General features: G+C 42.9%; 1 protein-coding gene across 4 annotated transcripts; it reads right to left on the bottom strand.

Annotated features, from left to right (window-relative positions):
- Positions 1-76: 76 nt before the first annotated feature.
- Positions 77-18,697, bottom strand: eag (ether a go-go). Of its 4 annotated transcripts, none has more exons than XM_053752407.1 (16): positions 18,478-18,697; positions 16,110-16,240; positions 15,766-15,886; positions 15,432-15,544; positions 12,317-12,448; positions 11,952-12,127; positions 9,218-10,037; positions 7,990-8,189; positions 7,294-7,530; positions 6,985-7,212; positions 6,728-6,887; positions 5,758-6,023; positions 5,202-5,417; positions 4,842-5,015; positions 4,127-4,305; positions 77-1,579 (listed from the first exon to the last, which is right to left on the bottom strand). In XM_053752407.1, exons 2-15 carry the CDS (start codon positions 16,186-16,188, stop codon positions 4,180-4,182), a joined length of 3,048 nt encoding a protein of 1,015 aa, XP_053608382.1. In that variant the 5' UTR covers positions 16,189-16,240; positions 18,478-18,697; the 3' UTR covers positions 77-1,579; positions 4,127-4,179. The 4 variants fall into 4 exon arrangements, with proteins under 4 accessions (XP_053608382.1, XP_053608384.1, XP_053608385.1 ...); XM_053752409.1 differs by having other exon boundaries at positions 5,758-6,011; XM_053752410.1 differs by having other exon boundaries at positions 12,018-12,127.
- Positions 18,698-19,131: the final 434 nt, after the last annotated feature.

Raw genomic sequence — 19,131 nt, 5'->3', positions numbered from 1 at the left:
TTAATAATTTTATAATTAATCACCATTCATATATACTAATATCGATATATTTTGGGTAGAAATGAAACGTGTTGCATATTTATATCGATATATTTTCAATAAAAAGATACAATATAATGATCGATAATTCGAGGAGCGTTGCTTAGCGGGAGCGCACTCCGAACCAAAGTCTACGAGATAGCGTCGGTGCTACGCGAAGAGTCTCCAATAAACTTTAAAAACGTTAACAATAATAAACAAGTAGTAAACAACAGGCTCGGACGGTTGCGTGCACGCCCTACACAATATACAACAGTGATGAGATATGTACGTACGCGTACGGGCTCCAAGCGTACGAACTAGAGTATTATAAATCGTTGCAATCATATCAAATACTTGGTCGAGAGTGCAAGCTCCTCGGCAGTCCCACTCTCTCAAACGCAACTCCCGTCTCGTCTGCCAAATAACTCGTGTTTCAACTGCTACTCATAATGCATTCATTCGTAATTATTGTCCTACCTAAATTAAAGTTATTTTATTAATCTTTTTTTTTTAATCTAAAACAATAACATGGCTTCATCTATAAAACGAGTTTTAGCCATGTTCTTTTCGACTACATAGCAGAAGTTTAAATGGAAACATATATAGTTATAATAAGTGTCCGTTGCTTCAACTATTACATTTACGTAGTGCGAGGCACTTTTACATCGAGCACCAGACTCGCGTGTCTGACAAGGTGCTCAAATAAATCACATCATAGAATAGGATAATTGACTTTACGTAGGTAGAGCAAACTGATACTTCCCACATAACGCTCAGGTGGTACTGCCGAAAGAGGTCGCACGTAGTAGTGAAAGAAATCACGAAATTATTGCTTCTATATGCACTTGAAATATCAAATAGTCACTCTTACATTAATATCTTACATAACGCGGCAAGCGGCGACGCGCATTGTGAACGTGTCCTAAGCAAATATAATGGAATCGAGTTGTATCAAAAGTAGGAAATTTGTAGTAAAATCACAGAAAAGCCTGTAGGTATATGCAGTTTTTTGACTTGTCCACGCAGTTGCAACATCGGCTACGAGCTACGGCGCAGCCCCGCGCGGTCATCTTCGAAGCGATAACAAACAAAACACGTTTACGTTTTTGGCTAATTAAAAAGTTACGTCACAGGTAAATCGCCGACAAACTCCCCTCGTATCTTCATGCACTAATTTTCATCCTCGATTGGCAATCCTCAATTGTCCAGTTAAACATAGTCAATATTAGCAATTAAATTATTACCTCAGAATCATCATTATCAGATCTCAGTAAATAGTCGCCAAACTACCTAATTCGTACTCCTATTTCAGTCAAAAATGTCAAGTGGTTTTGAATGTCGATCGAGTAACAGTTTATTGCGTTCTATTAACTTGCAAACCTACCACTAATATAACGGTGTAGAAAGTTTGGTCGTCAATACCGACTTGCAGTGGGTGCATACAAGGCAATGTGTCGCGTCGCCGCCGCAGCGCCCTCGGCCTCGCCACAAGCACTACGCGGCGCCGCAAGCGATGCGCTCTACTCGCGCGCTACTCCGGTATGTACAGCGGGAACAACTGCAACAGACGAAATCATTTCCATCTTTTATTATACTTACAAAAGTAAAAACTTAAAATTCTCTTACCCTCTTCTGTTCTAGCTTTTGCCCACGGCTTCGCCCGCGTGAATTTCATAGTAAAATCTCGGGCATTATTTTATGGCATATTCTGTAAGACTGGTAAACATATATACTTAATTCAAATTTGTCAGATCAATTTGTCAAAAATTCTATCAGGTTTTTTCTCATCTTTAGTTCAATTTCCTGTTTCCCGCTGCGTGACTCGTCCCGCAACTTGTCCAATCCCGCTTCCTGCTATGCAATGTAGATATCAAGTACCGTTTCCTACGTACTTAGATATCGTGCCATCATGTTTTTCGCAGTGTCCCGCCTCGTTTCCCACTACTTGCCTAGCCCATATTCCACTATGTGTCTCCGTCCCATTTCCCCCTACGACTCCCACTTCCGCTAACTGCAACGCGTGCCGTCCTATTTTTCATGACGTTTTACATCCCGGTTTTTATTAATCACAAACGTAAATTAAACATTTTTGTGTGATGGTGTGATTTACTGCAAAGAGTATGTGTTTACCAATTTTCAGCTTTTTATCTTGAAAATTGTATTAAGTCCCATACAGTCTTTCACCTCCCTTTTGAAGGGGTTGAGGGTTAATTTTCAGAAAAATCTGAAACACGTATTCATTGATTTATTGTAAAAAACTAAAATCCAAATTTTCAAGTCACTAACTTCAACCGTGTAGAACTTTTATACAAACTCTTTTCACCCCCTTCGTGGTAGAATTTCCAAAAATCCTCTCTTAGTGGTCACCTACACTTCCCAGGCACCTACATGCTAAATTTCAGCTTCCTACGCCAGTAGTTTCCGCTGTACGTTGTCTGTCAGTCAATCAGTCAGTCACTCAGTAATTCAAAGAGTTTTATACATATACTCTACAGAATCGAAGTAAAATTTCAGTTATTCTTTTATTGCCTATTCTAAGACTGGTAAAATTTATTTATTACCATGATTCAAATTTGTGTTTTTTGTCATCTTTAGTTCAATTCTCCGTTTCCCGATTCTACGATTTCCGCTACGTGTCTAATTCCGGAACTTGTCCTATCCCGTTTCCTCCAAATTGTCCTATGTAGTCGACATCCTATTTCCATGTTGCGGGAACGCAACGTGGAAATAGGATGTCGTTTCCCGCAATGTGGAAATGGGATGTCGTTTCCCGCAACGTGGAAATGGGATGCCATTTCCCGCTACGTGTACCACTCCCGTTTCCCGTAACGCGTGCCGAACATTTCATGGACCTCCCTTCAAAAATAATAAAGTTTCAGATAAATTTCCACCCCTACATCATTTCCCCAGTTGTGCAATTTTCAAAATCTTATTGTTTTACTAATCACAAGTTCCACCTAAAATTTCAAGGATCTCACTTCAAAAACGACGATGTTTCATACAAATTTGCAACCCCTACTTCCCCCCAATAGGGATGTAATTTTCAAAATCGAATTAATGCATTATTTATTTTATTAGCATTATTATTATTTTTAACCAACTACAAATTTAAATCAAAAACTTCATATGTCTCACTTCAAAATTGAAGAAGTTTCATACAAACAGGCAACCCCTATTTCATCCCTTAGGGATGGAATTTCGAAATATCCTTTCTTAGCGGACGTCTCCTACCTTCCTGCCAAATTTAACACCGGTGTCACATCACTATTTGACGTCAAACATTTTGTTAAAACGTAAGTCTCCTGTCTCTGACGTCCAAAGCGCAGGTAAAAAGCCGCGCAACATCACCGCAGCCTTTTTGAAGCAAAACCGGTCTTAAACTCGCGTGAAGAGGGTTACGTACAATTTATAGAATTATTATAGGTTTTCCTGTAATCTACATGCAATGAACAATATTTTGTGTTTTTTTCCATATACCAGGTATATATTGCTGGTTTTCCATTGCGGTAAATAAAATCTACGTTACGTTCGCGTCGGTGTGAGTCTGAGTTCAGCGACAGTGTGGAGTTGGCTCCTTGAACTGCGAAACTACTGAGCTATATGAAAAAAAAAAATCAAAATAAATAGTTCATTGCTTGTCGTTCATTGCAGGAAAACCAATGAGAAATTTATAAATTGTACGTAACCCTCTTCACGTGTTTAACTCACACTATTATAGACCGGTTTTTTCAACGTTAATATCTTTTTATATAGAATTGACTAGACAAAAAAAAGGAAAACATTAGACACGCGTATAGCATCCATAATTTTGTTTAAATTACAAACAATAATTACTTCTTTGCATTAAGTAGGATGAAAACAGCGTTTTCCTGGTTGCTTCAGCCGCTTTATAACTATAATACCGTGAACCTTAAATTCTATTCACCTCAACCCAATCGAGGTCAGATATCTTTCAGAAATAATATTGGGTGCAAACAATAAAGAACCTTACAAGCCATAAGTACACAAGGATCACAATTGCATACAGTCTTATGGCCTACGCGACACCGCGGGTATATACCGGTGTGGCGCTCTCATTCAGCGGGAGAACTGAAATCGGACTCACGAAGGGTGCGGCGGCGCTCGCTAGTCCGGCGCTGCGGGCGCCGCCGCCGCGCGCTACACGAACTCTCTCCGCCGCAGCGCCGCGCCGCTCCCCGCCCCGCCCGACGCTTCGCCGAGCGCCGCGTCGCTCGTGGGCGTGGTGGGCGTCGGCACCTGAGGCGCGGCACCTTTGCTTCGAACCTGAATGTGAAGTGTTTCAGATCAGTGTACGTTTTCTTTACCCGAACTCTGCTAAGGTCTTAACGAAGTTACAGAGCATAATAGGATAATCATAGTATCGGATAAATGTGTCGGCGTGTTCTACGGTTCTACACGTTCCACAAGCTTGTGGAACGTGTAGAACGTATTAAGAGTCACAATATCAAGAGTCACCGTGTATTAAGAGTCACTGTTTTTCTTAGGTATTTTTAAGGTACTTGTACAAAATGGTACATAACTGCTCTAAATCCCACTCACGCTTTTAAAAAACCTGGAGAGTCGCCGCCATTCGTCGTTCACAGTTTAGAGATATATGCTATTTACGCGTGTTAAGAGGTGAGTGATGTAGTACGCAACAACCGACCACCCGCGACCTCCAGCCGAAGAGCGGAGTCCCCGCCGTCCTCTCACTGCGCGCGAGAAGTCTTTTAGGCATGCGTCCTCTCAAATTACACCGCCACCTTCTAACCGAAAGTATATAAACTCTTCGGGTACTGGCATCTGGTTGTGTGGCTAACCTTGGAGCGCCGCTTCCTGGCGAGTGCTTCCACGACGGCGCGCGGCCGCTCGGCCTCGGCCTCGCTCGCCGCGCCACTCGCCGCTCCGCTCGCCGCTCCGCTCGCCGCCGGCTCCGTAGTATCGGCGCCCAGTCGCGCCGCTAACATCGTTAGCAGCTCTTCTACGCGACCCAACTGGAAGTTCACATTATCGTTCAACCGCACTATAGCAATTTGGTTGTATTTTCAAATAAATCAATAGAGCTTAATAGCTCTATTGATTTATTTGTTAATACTTTAAAGTTAATACTTTATGGTAGTTACAAAAATCTTGTTGTATAAGTAAATATTGACCGTACAATGACATAAGTCACAATGTACCTTGTGCTGTAATCTCTGCACTTCGTTCCGCACATCCCTTCTCAACTCGGCCAGTGCGGCCTCGTGCGCGGCGTGAGGTGCGGGGCTCGGGGCAGCGGGTGAGGAGGCGAGGGAGGGGGCCGGGACCGCGCGGCGCTCCTCGAGCTCCTCCTCGATGGTGTCCTGTCGGCCGGTCGTGCCTAACGCACTCGCCGAACGCGTTTTCGCGAATGACGCCTGGTTATATACAATATCTCTGAGACTTGAAACGAGCATAAAACGTTCATAAATAGTAAATTTTTGGGCAAGTTTTTCGCAAAAATGATATTGTTGGCATGAGCTTTTATTATTAAGAGAGATGTTGTTTCATTCGACGTGTGACGAAAATACCATGTCAGTGCTGTATAGCGTTTGAGGAGTCCCCTCGTTGGGAGTCATGGAATCGGAAGCGACGTGGGAAATTTCAACTATGTTGAAAAAGTGGAAGAAAATGAAATATAACTTACAAGATTTAATTACAGACTGACACAAACATCAGGACAGGTGAAACCAAATATTAAAAGCTTTAACTGGTCACCTTGAGAGCCAAAGCTACGTGAGGCGCGTCGGGGGGCGCGGGCGGCCGGTCCCGCACGCTGAGGCTGCGCGCGAAGGGCGCGCGCGGCGCGTCGGCCGCGTCCAGCGACCCTCCCCCCGCGACGCCGCCCCCGCCCCCGCCCCCGCCCGCCGCCAGCAGCCGCCCCCACTTGCCGCGGGCGGCCGCGGGGGCCGGCGCGGAGGAGGGGAGCGCCTCACCCTTCTCCGCGTCTTGCGCCGGAGTTGCCGTCGAACCTACACTCAAACCTGTATTATATTATTCATCTTTAACATTTGTTCAAATATTCCTTCTGACTTTAAAAGTAATAAATAACCGAAATGAAAAGATGTGGCAAGCACATATGAACTGCAACGTTAAAATTAAATTGGAGAAAGAAGGAAAAGAATAAAAAATAGGATGAGAGTACGTTAATCACTTGTCACCAAAACTTTTTACAGCTGTTTTAGAAGTCTTCTTAACTTACAGGAGACAAAATAAGCACAATTTGCTTTACCTTTCGTCAGCTGAATTAGGAGGAATGCGGATTATCCAATAACGGCGGTCCCACTTAAGATTCGCGGTTTCAATGATTTAAAATGTGATTAGCCATGAACATACAAAAGACCAAAGAAAGACTACGAAGTAAATTGACACACATATCGATAATGCTTGGAAGCAATACTGGTGTATGAAGGAATCATGAAAAACAGACAAGCTAATATATTTATCTAATGCAACTTTTTAACACAAACATTTGCTTTGGAATATACTCTCATACAAAATTTAAATGTACTGACTGTTATCCAAAAATTATAAATTATTTTTTGCCAATAAAAAAGAATAATAAAGATTTCATTTATATTACATTTGGTTCGGCCAGGTTTGGGCACGTAACCTGGGCACGTTCAAATGTAAACATAAGAAATTGAAATGGCCTCTCTCAGACAAAGCTATACGGCGGCAGACATACCGGTGGTGGTGGTGGCGGGGGGCGCGGGCGCGGCCGCCACACTCCGCTCTCGCCTGAACCTGGAGAAGATCTTCCTCACGAGGTGGTCCTGCGCCTGCTCCAGCTGCGGCTCGCGCTTGCGGCGCTCCATCAGCTCGCGCTCGCGGCGCACGTCCGCCACCTACAGATATCTCTTATTATCAGTATAATAGCCTAGTATTTTGAATAAAAACAAAAGCGATATTCCATCTCGATGGGAGTTGCGGTGTGACACTAACCTTGCGGAAGATGAGGCGATGGCGGAGGTTGTAGGTGAGGGTGAGGTTGCGCGCGAAGCTGTTGGCGAAGGCCTGGTAGAAGTCGAGCACCTCGAGCAGGCGGTCGCGCTTGATGGTGTGCAGGTCGCAGTAGGTGAGCGCGCGCACGTTGGCGGCCGACTGCCCCACGGCGCTGTCCTTCCAGAACGAGTCACCGAACACATCGCCCTTGCCCAGGATCGCCACCACCTGACCACGATGTTCACAAGTGATCAATTTATATCTCTTTCCTTATACTTCCGAAACGTCTGGATGTGATGATATAGTCACCTCATCATCCTGGATGACCTCGAGGCTGCCGGTGACGATGAAGCAGAGCGAGTCTATGCTCTCCCCCGTGTGGTACAGCAGGTCGCCGGGCGCGGAGTGCGACATCTGGAAGTGCATGGCCAGCGCCCGCAGACAGCCGTCTGACGCCAGCCGGAACGCCGGGTGCTCGTTGAACACCTTGCGGTTCAGGTGCACGCAGATGTCCGCCTTCATGTCCTTCGGGCAATAGTTCAGCACCTGCGACACCCATTTTAAAATCAAAAACTGAATATATATTTTTATAGCAAGCCCCAAGCATGCGGGCCCCTGATGGGAAATCGTCTCCTCGGCCTGTGGACGCCTGAGACGCGTTGCCGGCCATGAATAAATCTTTTCACGCTCGTTTTGAGGAACGCCATGTTGCAGTGTCTAGGGAAAAGCACGACCGGGAGCTCATTTCATAACCTTCGCGGCAGGAAGTTCCTTTTAAAGCGCTCTGTACGTGAATGAGGATGAGAACTAGGATATTTTGAAAATTGGATTAGTTCACTTCCTTGTGTTTGACCGAGATAAATTTTAAGCTAAAAACTTTGTAAAAACCCGATAATATATGACTTACTTAGAACTTAGAATGATCTTGGAGCAAAACGTAAAAAAAAAGTTTTCAAAGCAGCCTAGTTTTTATGTGAGCCACTTTGGCAGAGACGTTTGACTCACCTTGTCGGTGTCGAGCCCCTTGGTCATGGCCCAGGTGGAGACGACGTAGTCCATGACGCGTTCGCTTAGCGCCTTGGGCACTTCGTGCAGCTTCATGAACTCGCGCACGTTGTTCAGCATATCGTGGTACTTGGCCGTAGCGGACGTCATCTGCTGGATGATCGTCGTCACGTGGCCGAAGATCGTCGCGTAGAGCAGCGCTACGGGTCACAACTGTTATTGCACTGCCTACCACACGCCTTCTGTGTTTCAAATGCATGACTCGCCTGATATCCGCGCAGCGAAATCTCGATGTGAGCGAGTCGAGCATTTCAAAACCACCCAGGGTTTTGTCATACGAAATTAACAAAAAGTCACATCTGTTTTGTAAATAGACCACCATTTCTTTCTGTTTTATAAAGTTCTGTTTGTAATTTCGTACAACAAAACTCAAAATAGTGTACCGAAAACGACGAAGAGTGCTGATCTGTCCAAGAGCCGCTCACAGGCCATGTTTATTCCGTTTGAAGAAAGCGGAATGAAAATGGTCTGGTCGTGGCTCACAGACAGAGTGTACTAGCCTACATCGGTAGCGACAGTCGACAGCGCACAGGGTCGCACACGATCACACAGTGACACGCGACACGCTTGACGTACGTGGGCCTGAGGAAGGAGGTGGGACGGGGGCGGGGGCAGGGCCGGGGAGGGGAGGGAATACAAAAACAAATATTATAAGGCAAACTTGAATTTTGCTTTCTATTATCACTCCAAAGAGCAGAATTTATTTATCAATTTCTTTATGGCGCTCTGTTGTTTCGGAGGCCAAGATCCATTTTAGGGTCTGAGAGTAGTAGCAGTATTTCTAATTAAATATATTAAAGGTATGGGAGAAAAAAATATTATTTTATAGTCCTCTAAGAAAACTCTAGAGAGAAGTCACTTAAGGGAAAACTTTCTCTTCATATCACTCAAATCGAGTAGTTACTGATGAACGGAAACAGAAAATAGCTTAATGTGATTTCTAGACGAAGCCAGGAGATTTAAGATTAAAAAAAATCACATTTGACAGTCGTAGGTTGTGTGGCATCGGAAGGTAGTGTGGCATCGACAAAATGAATCAAACCACAAACAAGGAACACAATAGTGCGAACAGAAAAAGAACGTGAGGGTGTAGGAGAGCGGCGCGGCCCGCGACGCAGCGCTCTGCGCGAGGGCCGCGCCGCGCCGAGCAACAGAAGAATTCCCGCACCTGCCACGATCATCATGCAGATGGTGAAGATCTTCTCGTTGTCGGTCTCGGCCGCCACGTTGCCGAAGCCCACGGAGGTCATGCACGTCATGGTGAAGTAGAGCGCGGTCACGTACATGGTCTTGCGCGAGGGCCCGTTCACCAGCTCGGGCCCGTCCGACTCGTTGGACCACACGTACGAGTACGGAGTCTGCGTGACGTTGGCCAGCTTCCAGAGCCACGAGTACTGCAGGCCCGAGTCGGCGTCGGAGCGGCCGATGCTGTACCACACGCAGGCCAGCCAGTGCGCCACCAGCATGTAGAAGCAGAGCAGTAGGATCAGCATGGCGGCGCCGTACTCCAGGTAGCGGTCCAGTTTGCGGACCACGCGACCCAGCCGCAGCAGCCGGACCACCTTCAGGGCGCTGAACAGGCTGCCTATGCCGTCCTCGTCGTGGTCGAACGCGTTGAACACGTCGTACGGCAGACACGACAACAGATCTATCAGAAACCACGACTTAAAGTAGTTCTTGCGGATGACCTTCGGGTCGCTGACCACCTCGCCGCCGGGGCCCACGAACGTCGTATGGAAGTTAAGCACGATGTCTATGAAGAAGACGACGTCGACGATCGAGTCGATGACGAGCAGCGAGACGTCCTCGCTGGTCTTGTTCTTGAAAGCGACGTTGTAGGGCACCATGATGGCGGTGTAGAAGGTGAGGCAGAGGATGATCCAATCCCAGATGGCCTTGAAGGCGCAGTAGTGCAGCAGGATGTGCGGCGGCGTCTTGGGCGCCTCCTGCCGGTACTGCGGCAGCACGTCGCCCGACAGCGACATCACCTGCAACAACCGCACGTAACAACACTCCTCGACACAACTGGACATTCATAATTTACTACATGAACAAATTGCTAAAGTAATAAAGGACCCAGTTCTACTTCTAATTTTCTAGTTACATTACTAGGTCGTTATATTGAACAACAGCAGAAGCAGTGCCGGAATGTAATCTTCAAACCTAACCTAACAAAATTCATCATTGATGATCTCATCAGCTTCCAAACATCCTCACTAATATTACAAATTGGAAAATAAGTTTGTTTGTTACATCTTCACGTGTTATCAACTTAACCAATATTCTTGAAATTTCGCATATATATAATTAAAAGTATGGTGAAAGACATAGGTAGGACCTTCCAACCCGGAAAAAACTATTATTCCCGTGGGTTTGCGAAAAACTATGCTATTATAAGTGGCGCCGACGATACAAACACTAGATGATTTCGGCGCTAAATACTAAGAAAAAACTTTGCAATGGAAACACTAGATATCGTTGTGCGTATTTTGAATACGCTATGGATATTTTAATACAACTATTCCAATCCTATTTTAATACGAATAAAAAACTGTTCCCGAGGGAATTTAAACGGGCGAAGCCGCGGGTAAACAGCTAGTTAAAAATAAAATACCTAGATGCTGATGATGTCACAGATGTTATGCTTAAAATATGTCAGATATTAACCACAAATATAACTATGTATGTAGTAACCAATCGGTGATGAGTACAAAAGTTACGTAGGTATATTATAGTTAGGCTCTTCAACGCAGATTCTGGCACCCCACTAAATGCTAGTAAGCAGTGTCTCGACGCATCGGTCGCAACCCAGTTTTAATACTACAATTTATAGCTATAAATTATGTGTTTATTCGAAAACACTGCTATTCAACTAACATTATGTTTGTCAGTAATAACTATCGCGTACAAGCATCTAACTTATTCTTTGTAACTTTAACTAATAAACAAATTCAAAATTATTCAATTTAGGATGATATACATCACTTATTGACGTCAAAAATTAGGCAAAGGCAGACAAGTACCTTGAATTAATGTATTTATTTTATTTTGGGGCCTAACTACTTTTGGGGGACAAAATTATAAAAAATTTAAAAATGTTTCACAAAATATATCTTGTTATGTATTAATTTATCTTTTACGGTCAAAAATATATTTTTGTTTCGTTTCAGATGAATACATTTTAATGTACCAAACAAAAAGAGTTATAAGTTGTAAGAGTTCGGAAAGTGAATAAAATATACGAAAATCGATAAATCCCCTCCACCCCACTGATCTCCGACAAGGAAAAAAGAAACTAAAGAATCTACAGTAACTTGGTTGATGCTGGGCAGGGTCTTGCTTGACTCGTGGCGGTAACGGATTAGCCGTATTTTAAAACTCTTGCAAAATTATTGTTTAATTTAATTATAATTTTAAAAATTATTAATTTATCCACGTCACAACGGTCTTTTTATTGATAAGTACATGATTGATACTTGTAGAAAAAAAAAAGTTTACTACATATCATGCATGAACGAATGGTATGATATAATATATATTGGGGGATTGATATAATATAGTTTGGGGTTTAAAAGATTAATTTTCTAATTTAACCCCCAAACGTAACTTCTAAAATAAATATAAACTAATCTATCCGTACATAATACTTGTTCATTTTTTAATGCCAGATTTCCATATTGTATACTAAATTTCGATTAATTAGTTTCGAAGCAAATCAGTTAGGTCGGACAGACAGACGTACTAGTGTATAAGGCTTGCGCAATTGATTCTGTGTCGTGTGAGTGAATAAATAGTGTCGAAGTCAATAAAAGTTTAGACAGTAAGGCCATGGAGGCGGAAAGAAAGACGGAAGCTCGGTGAGAAGCGACGTCTAAGCGACCTACGAAGAGTGTGGTGTTTACGTGTGGCGCGCGACAGAGGGTGCGAGCGGGTGTGGCGGGTGTGGCGGGGGTGGCGGGGGTACTGACGTGCGCGAGGTGGCTCTGGCGCTGCGGCTCCTTGAGCGCCGGCAGCGCCGACACCAGCACGGAGCGCGACCGCGTCACCGACCGCGCCAGCTTCGCGAACTTCGACAGACCTGTCCACACACGCCACAAGGTTCTTCTTGTATTCATAAAAATATTTCTGTTGATCTATAGTAGATGCACAAAATAAAATTTCTATCCAAAATATATCATTATTATATAAGTATATGGTAATGATATATTTTATACAGTTTAATATTTAGGTCCGAAAACCGGCTTGGCTAGTTACGACACAGACTCACCGCCCTTGGGGTCGTCGGCGTCGATGGGCTGCTTGAGCGCGGTGATGTCGCGGAAGGTGAGCAGGAACAGCACCACCAGCTCGCGCTCGTTGCGGATCGGCGCCACGTGCACCAGCAGCCACAGCGGCGTGCCTGCTCCCGAAACCACACGCATTCCAATTACATTACTATATTTCTAATTATTTATGTACACGACGTAACATTGTAAATATAAATCTTACAATAAATGCTACAATCTTTTTGGGGTTACCATGCGTATTAAAGAGAAAGTGATTTGAGTGAAGTACCTGCACCCTGGGGCTTCGGTAACAAACATACACACATACGTCCTCGCAACCGTGGTGGACGACGAAGAAAAATAGGGCAACCGAGAAAACATTAAAATGGGAAAGAGACAGAGAAATGAAATAAACGTGTATTCAGTACTAATTGTTGTTCCGATTCTAATAATGTAAATGTATTTTGTCGAAACCTAAATCCTAGAACTTTGTTGTACCTAATTTAGATTTAATAAGTATGTATTGAAATTCTCCTTTGGTGTCCGAGTTTGGTGGCGTGTTGGAGGCGTCTTTTTAGTTATTGGGTTGTAATACGGTGCATTGTTTGGTTCAACATTAAATATTGATAGTATTTGATTACGTAAGGGCGCTTGAAACAGAATGCTAAATGAGCAATCGGTATTCGGCACTGGAGGTCAAAGTTGGAGGATTACAACGAAACGGGTCGCGGGCGGACGCGGATTAGTCAATTACAGTCACGCAGGGCAGCTCCCCCCCCCCCTCCACAACCCGGCCGCCGAACCACGCTGCAGGTCTCGGTGATGTCGTCGGAGGCAGCGGCTGTGGGTACTGGTGTGGGAGGCCGGGTAACTTGACATGCGGTCGAATGAACTGGTACACGACGAAAGTACCTATTAGCGTAATTGTGACTTGTGACAATACTGTGTTTATGATTTCGAACCCTTTCGATTCAAGCTAATTAAGATATAAAAAAACGCAGAATTATCAGAATAAAATGTTAGGTACAAATATCCCGAATGGATTGTTACATTGCCACATAACAAAACTAAAGGTCGGCACATGAGATCCCACCTGTAATGAAATAAAAAACAAACAAAATGACAGTGAATTGGACAAATTGAATTAGTTACTCGGGTCGGGGCCCGGGCTCCCCCGGGAGCCGCTCGTGTTTTACGACGAACCCGACACAGGCTAATCAGCGCCTTCTCTGCAACGTCTGCATTCTATCTGCATATCATATAAACTATGCTCTTCCAGTATTACTATAAACAAATAATATAAACTCTTTGTTTTTAACCAATACTTCGCCAGTAATCAATTGATTCTACATGTTGTATGTTACGAACGTGTGCGTTACTCCAGTTAGAAAGTATCTCCTACAGAAATAGGAATAGAACCTATAAGTAATTAGTGCCTAATCAGCTATGTATGTGCCCGGCATAAAACATTCGTGCCTGTCGTAGTTTTTTTTTAAATTGAAATAACGATTTCTGCAGGAATAACGTTCTAGCAAGGTATAGGTAGTATTAAATTAACCAAAAACAAATAAATGTTTCATAATGGAATTAATAGAATCGTACGACACGACCTGCCTGCATTTCCAAATAGTGATCAAGGGCCAGTAAAAATGTTTGTTCAAGCCGAAGCCACGACTTGCGGCCAGATACATGTTATCCCTTACGGGGTAGATATAGGGATGTAGATATGTTTTCATGGTTTGTTCGTGGGCGGTCTAGTACTAGCAATCTCATGGTTTACGTAGCGGAATTATTTCGTAATAAGGAGGATAATAATTAAACTGGTTTTCGAAGGGGTGGATCATAAAATTTTACTTCATAACATTGCATTTAACGGAATATGTGACAATCTCTGTAGATGGTTCAAATCTGACGTGACAAATCGCATGCAAAAGGTTGTCCATTATTGACAACCTGATCAACCAGCATGAATCTGAGACGGGTCCATTTACATTATTCATAAATGACATCGACAATCGAAAAAGTTGTTGGTCAGAGGGTCCATTTTTTCAAAAGGATTTGCATAAATTTGCTACTATTTACTGTGAACCAATAATCTGAAATTTAAAATGTAGTATATTAGTATACAACCTCTAATAAAAAGATAATGTTAGGAACTTTAATTATAATTGGTGTGGTACATTACTACTGAATAGGGTAACGTCTATCAAGGACCTTGTAGTAACTACATTGGAAAATAACATACAAAAATTAATAAATGTACCGGACTAACATCTTAGAGATGTTAGTCCGGTATATAAGGTACCTACATACCAAATTTCAAGCAAATCTGTCCAGTAGATTTCGAGTGATGCGCGTTCAGACAGACAGACAGACAAAAATTTCCAGAACTATATTTTCCTCATCTATATCAGTAACTTAGTATATTCCATTAAGAATTTAAAAAAATCCAATGTACAAATTTGACCTTCGATTTTATTATATGTATTGATTGATGATATGTATTGATGATTGATTGATGATGATTGATGATGATATATAATTTTCCATCTCCTAATTGGAGATTAGAACTACAAACGATTCTATTGATATTAGGTACTAGCAATTGAAGCAGGTATTGGTGCGCCGGTCTTCACCGCGCGTTAATGTCCTCACCGCGCGTCAATTGCCTTTGAGACTAGTAGACCGATCGTTACAGAAATAAAAGTGGACGCATGGAGAAAACAAATGTACAGATTGAAAACAACCCATTATTGAAAACAGTCCAAACAGAAAAATAGGACCGATCGTTCCAGAGGGTTTTTAGCAACGGCTATATGTCGCACCTCTGAGTCGTCTGCTCGACATAAAGAGGTACTAGATTATTTTCCTTGTGCATCGGTTTCTTCAAAAGATAGGTTATCGATTAAATAAAAAAAAAAATAAATAATTGTGTCGATTTCAGTAGTCTGGATAGTTTAAATTTGTTTTTTCTTTTATGTACTGTGTCGCATATTCTTATTAGACTGTGGTTAATGGTGCTGGTTTTAACATTTAAGTAATAATTTTAACATAATGTAAAATTGTATGCAAATATAAAAAATCCTAAACATCATAACGAACGCAATATAGACTTACGGTTCTTTTTGTAGAGCAGAATCTCGAACTGGTCGGCGAGGTGGTGGTCGAGTGCCCGGTCCACGCGCTCCACCGCCTCCTTCTCCGTCAGCTCGCCGTACATCCAAGTGCATCTGCAGCCCACAACACAACATCCGTGATAAGGACGTCAACATTACTCATTCATTTAGGACATCTCTCATCAACATCATAAGCACAATGCGTCATTTGAATGTAAATGATCAAATTACTGGTAGAGTAAACACTAGAACAACACATCGAGTTCGTGAAAAAGATACTTTTATCCGACTTTCGTACCAGTGCAGAAAGTTGAGCATCGGTAGAGGTGACTGACCTGCAGGACTTCTGCATGACCTCGGCGCGGTTGTAACCGCTCATCTTGCAGAAGGTCTCGTTGCAGTACACGATGGGGTAGTCCACGATCTGCGCGTTCGCCAGCAGGAAGCTGCTGTCTGCTGTGGACAACACACCGACATGGTCAGGGACCATCGTCGATTATTTCATTATGGCTTCTAAAAATATTTCACAAATTTTAGTCGGAATCTTATAAATATAAAGAAATCTTAACAGAAAAAGAAGAAACAAAGGAAAATAATGAGATCGCACGGTTTTATTGCATTCTAGTTCCATCATCAGATCTATTTGATATCAAACGAAAGGTTAAGTTAGGATACTGACGCTGCGAAGAGGACCGGCGGATGATGTTCTCGAGGAAGGTGTTCTGCGGGGCCACGAGCCCCCGGCGGCCTCCCGGCATGCCGCTGCGAGTCCTCGCTCCCGCTACATGCTCTCACCGCGCCGCCAACCTTCTACAAACAAACAGGGATTCAACAATGCCCGCATGCAAGCAAACACGTCAAACATACAACAATGTTTTTGACTACTTTGTGTTCTACCACTACCAGGTAGCTCAATGCTTACCTACTGAGTAGGTAATGCATATCCAGAATGCCCATAATCAATAATTGCTACCCTCTGACACGACAGTTTCGATGCATATTTACTCTTGACGGAAGCCTCCATTGACGGTTAGTTAGAACACACGCTAACAACAAAGTGCAGTGCGTACTTGAGTTAGCTTATTCAACACGCGTAAAACGCAGTCAGAACCGCTCCGGAGCCGGATGTGGGGCTTCTCTAAAGTACCATTTTCGTAAAGTTTTGATTGAGGATAGTGTAACTACACTAGTGGAAGCGTAAAAAAATTTGACCACAGGGGATGGAAATGGGAGGAAGCTAGGACTTGCTACCTAATTTGAACAATTTGAAAAAATGTTGTTGGCAGAACCTACTCGTTCAATTGACTCCATGGGTACCTATAAATTTGCATCTGGATCAAAATGTCCAAACCCACAACTTGTATCCCACAGATCACAACAAACTTTCCGAAGCTCGGGAATATTTTTTCTCATCAGACATTGAAATGGATATAACTTATTTTAATCTTTCGCGTTTCATTATTAACAGAATATTAGGTATAAAAGTAATCTCAAATATAATATTGTAATCTTTGAAAAGTAATCTCGACTAATTAGTTAGATTAAATATTACATCAATCTTATTTTTTTAAAGATTATTTTGTGTAGTTACCTAATCTGTAATTGCGTCGCGTTGTGTACCTAACACAACGCGACGCGACCAAAGTAACAAACTTACTCGAAAATTTAAATCGAAATCTTAAATGTGATGCAATACAGAGCGTCAACATCACGTGATGCTGAACTTTAGCTGCAGCTTTGGAGTAGTTTGTCTTTCGAGGCATCAACTCTGAACATTATTTAAAAGCAGAAGAAAAAAACAAACTACTTTAGTGTCAGAATACAGATGCTATACATTGCTCTGAGAAAACGTGGCATTGCTTAAGTTGTTTGAAAAAGGAAAGGGTAGGGTACGGCTTAGTGGAAAGAGTCATACTCGTATTTCTTTTCACTATGAGAGCGGGTAACATGGGTATCTTCGCCCCTGTGTAAGATTGACGTATCATCAACTCAAAAAGGTAAAAAATAGTATCTATGTGTATCTCGTTTTATATCCTATCTAGAGCCTACGTAGGAACGATCAGTACACCAAGTGCTTTTCAGGCCAGTTGGTGTAGTTAAGTAGGTCACGCAAAGGTACGTATATAGTATTTATGTATTTATTTAACTAAAAGAATGAAATTTTAGTTAAATAATGAAATATTTTCAGTCCAATAGGCTTACTAGGGTATAATTATGTGCACAGTTATAAAATTACCTCCGCTTATGGATTGGATATTGTTTTATCTTCAATAATTAATTTGTAACTAAAATTTAGGTTGTTTTGATTAAGAATTGTATAGGTACCTTACCTACGTTAGTGTTTTTAGGGGTTATGTTGCACATATACCTACTATTGGATAATTTAAAATAAAATTTGAACAGAACTTAACATGTAAGCAGGTTTTCGTGGGATCAGAGTCGTCTTCATAACAAGATAATATTGCCGCAGCTAGAGGTAACGCGTGCGACGACGTCGGGCGGAGATTATTGCCAGCCACTGCTCAATAAAGTCAGAGGTCCGTGGCGTGTTTTCAATGTTTTCATCGTTTTCATGCTGTAGATATATGTTATAGCGCGAGTACGTACCGGGCCACGGACTACGGCGATCGATATTGTTTACGTGTTCAGAGGACCGCCGCGCGACGAGCACGACGAGCACGCCTCAAGCACGACGAGCACGCCGCGCGCGTTGCGACCTAGCGCGCCTAATCCGTTTACTCTGCGGAAGCGGACTCCGTTACTTCACTCTAGTATCTATTCCATTGAATAGCTAACTGCGTTTTCTTATTAATATAGGATATTGAAAGCTGGAATTGTTTAATTGTATAAGTAGGTACCTATATAAACAGGTACAGAAAGAAAGCGTATACTTAAGTCGCAATTGTTTATTGGATCGCATTCCTTTGTCTGATTCTTCGTTTACATTTAACGGTTTCATTTATGTGCCAGCAGCTTATTCGCACTCGTACTATCTTATAATTTTCATCACTATTTAAACTATTTGCAAGTATCGACGAATCACATACCGAGTCTCCTCACATAACATTTCGATGATCACAACGAGTCGGAAGTCTGAGAACTGCGAGGGTCGAATATTTAGTTCTTATGGAGTATTAGGCGGAGGTGAAGGTGGTTGGGCTGAATGCGAATCTGGTGTGGCAGTGTGTCGAGACACATGTTCCCTGCGGCGCGAGACAGCGCGGCGGCTGGCTGCTGCGCTCGGCCCGCGCTCCGTACTGACGGACGCCCGCCCTCGCCCCTCCCCCCCCACCACCACCATCCTCCTCCACACCCTCATCGCTCGCGCCTGCGCACCACTTCCTCGCTAGCGGTGGTCACTGGTCACTTCGAGTACGACCCGACCCTGCAGCGCCGGAAACAATCGATTCCCATCGCCTTCTGCAGACCTTCGTCGTTCTAAGTATTTCCTAAGCTAATAAACGGTTTTGATGCCTCCGATATTCGCAATATATCAATCCAAACTTGTATATATATGTCTTTAAGTGAGTACCTACATAAAACTGGATCAGTATTGCTGTCGAGTGTGTAGCCTATATAAATGCATGACATTAACTGAGGACCATGTGGATACGAATAATGACTCTCTAAACGCACTATAGAAAATAATAAGTAATGTACGTTATGTTCAAATATTGTCGAACATAGAAATCTAATTAGTA

This window comes from Plodia interpunctella, chromosome 12 (genome assembly GCF_027563975.2).
Source record: "Plodia interpunctella isolate USDA-ARS_2022_Savannah chromosome 12, ilPloInte3.2, whole genome shotgun sequence".
NCBI classification, from domain to species: Eukaryota; Metazoa; Arthropoda; class Insecta; order Lepidoptera; family Pyralidae; genus Plodia; species Plodia interpunctella.
This window is presented reverse-complemented; position numbering and strand designations above follow the sequence as displayed.

Excerpts from the sequence above, each read along its gene's own strand:
- eag (XM_053752407.1), bottom strand. The coding sequence starts at position 16,188 with ATGCCGGGAGGCCGCCGGGGGCTCGTGGCCCCGCAGAACACCTTCCTC. Across the intron at positions 10,038-11,951 it reads CCCTCTGTCGCGCGCCACAC|GTGATGTCGCTGTCGGGCGA; the intron begins GTAAACACCACA and ends CGGTTGTTGCAG. Across the intron at positions 6,888-6,984 it reads ATCGCCTCATCTTCCGCAAG|GTGGCGGACGTGCGCCGCGA; the intron begins GTTAGTGTCACA and ends AGATATCTGTAG.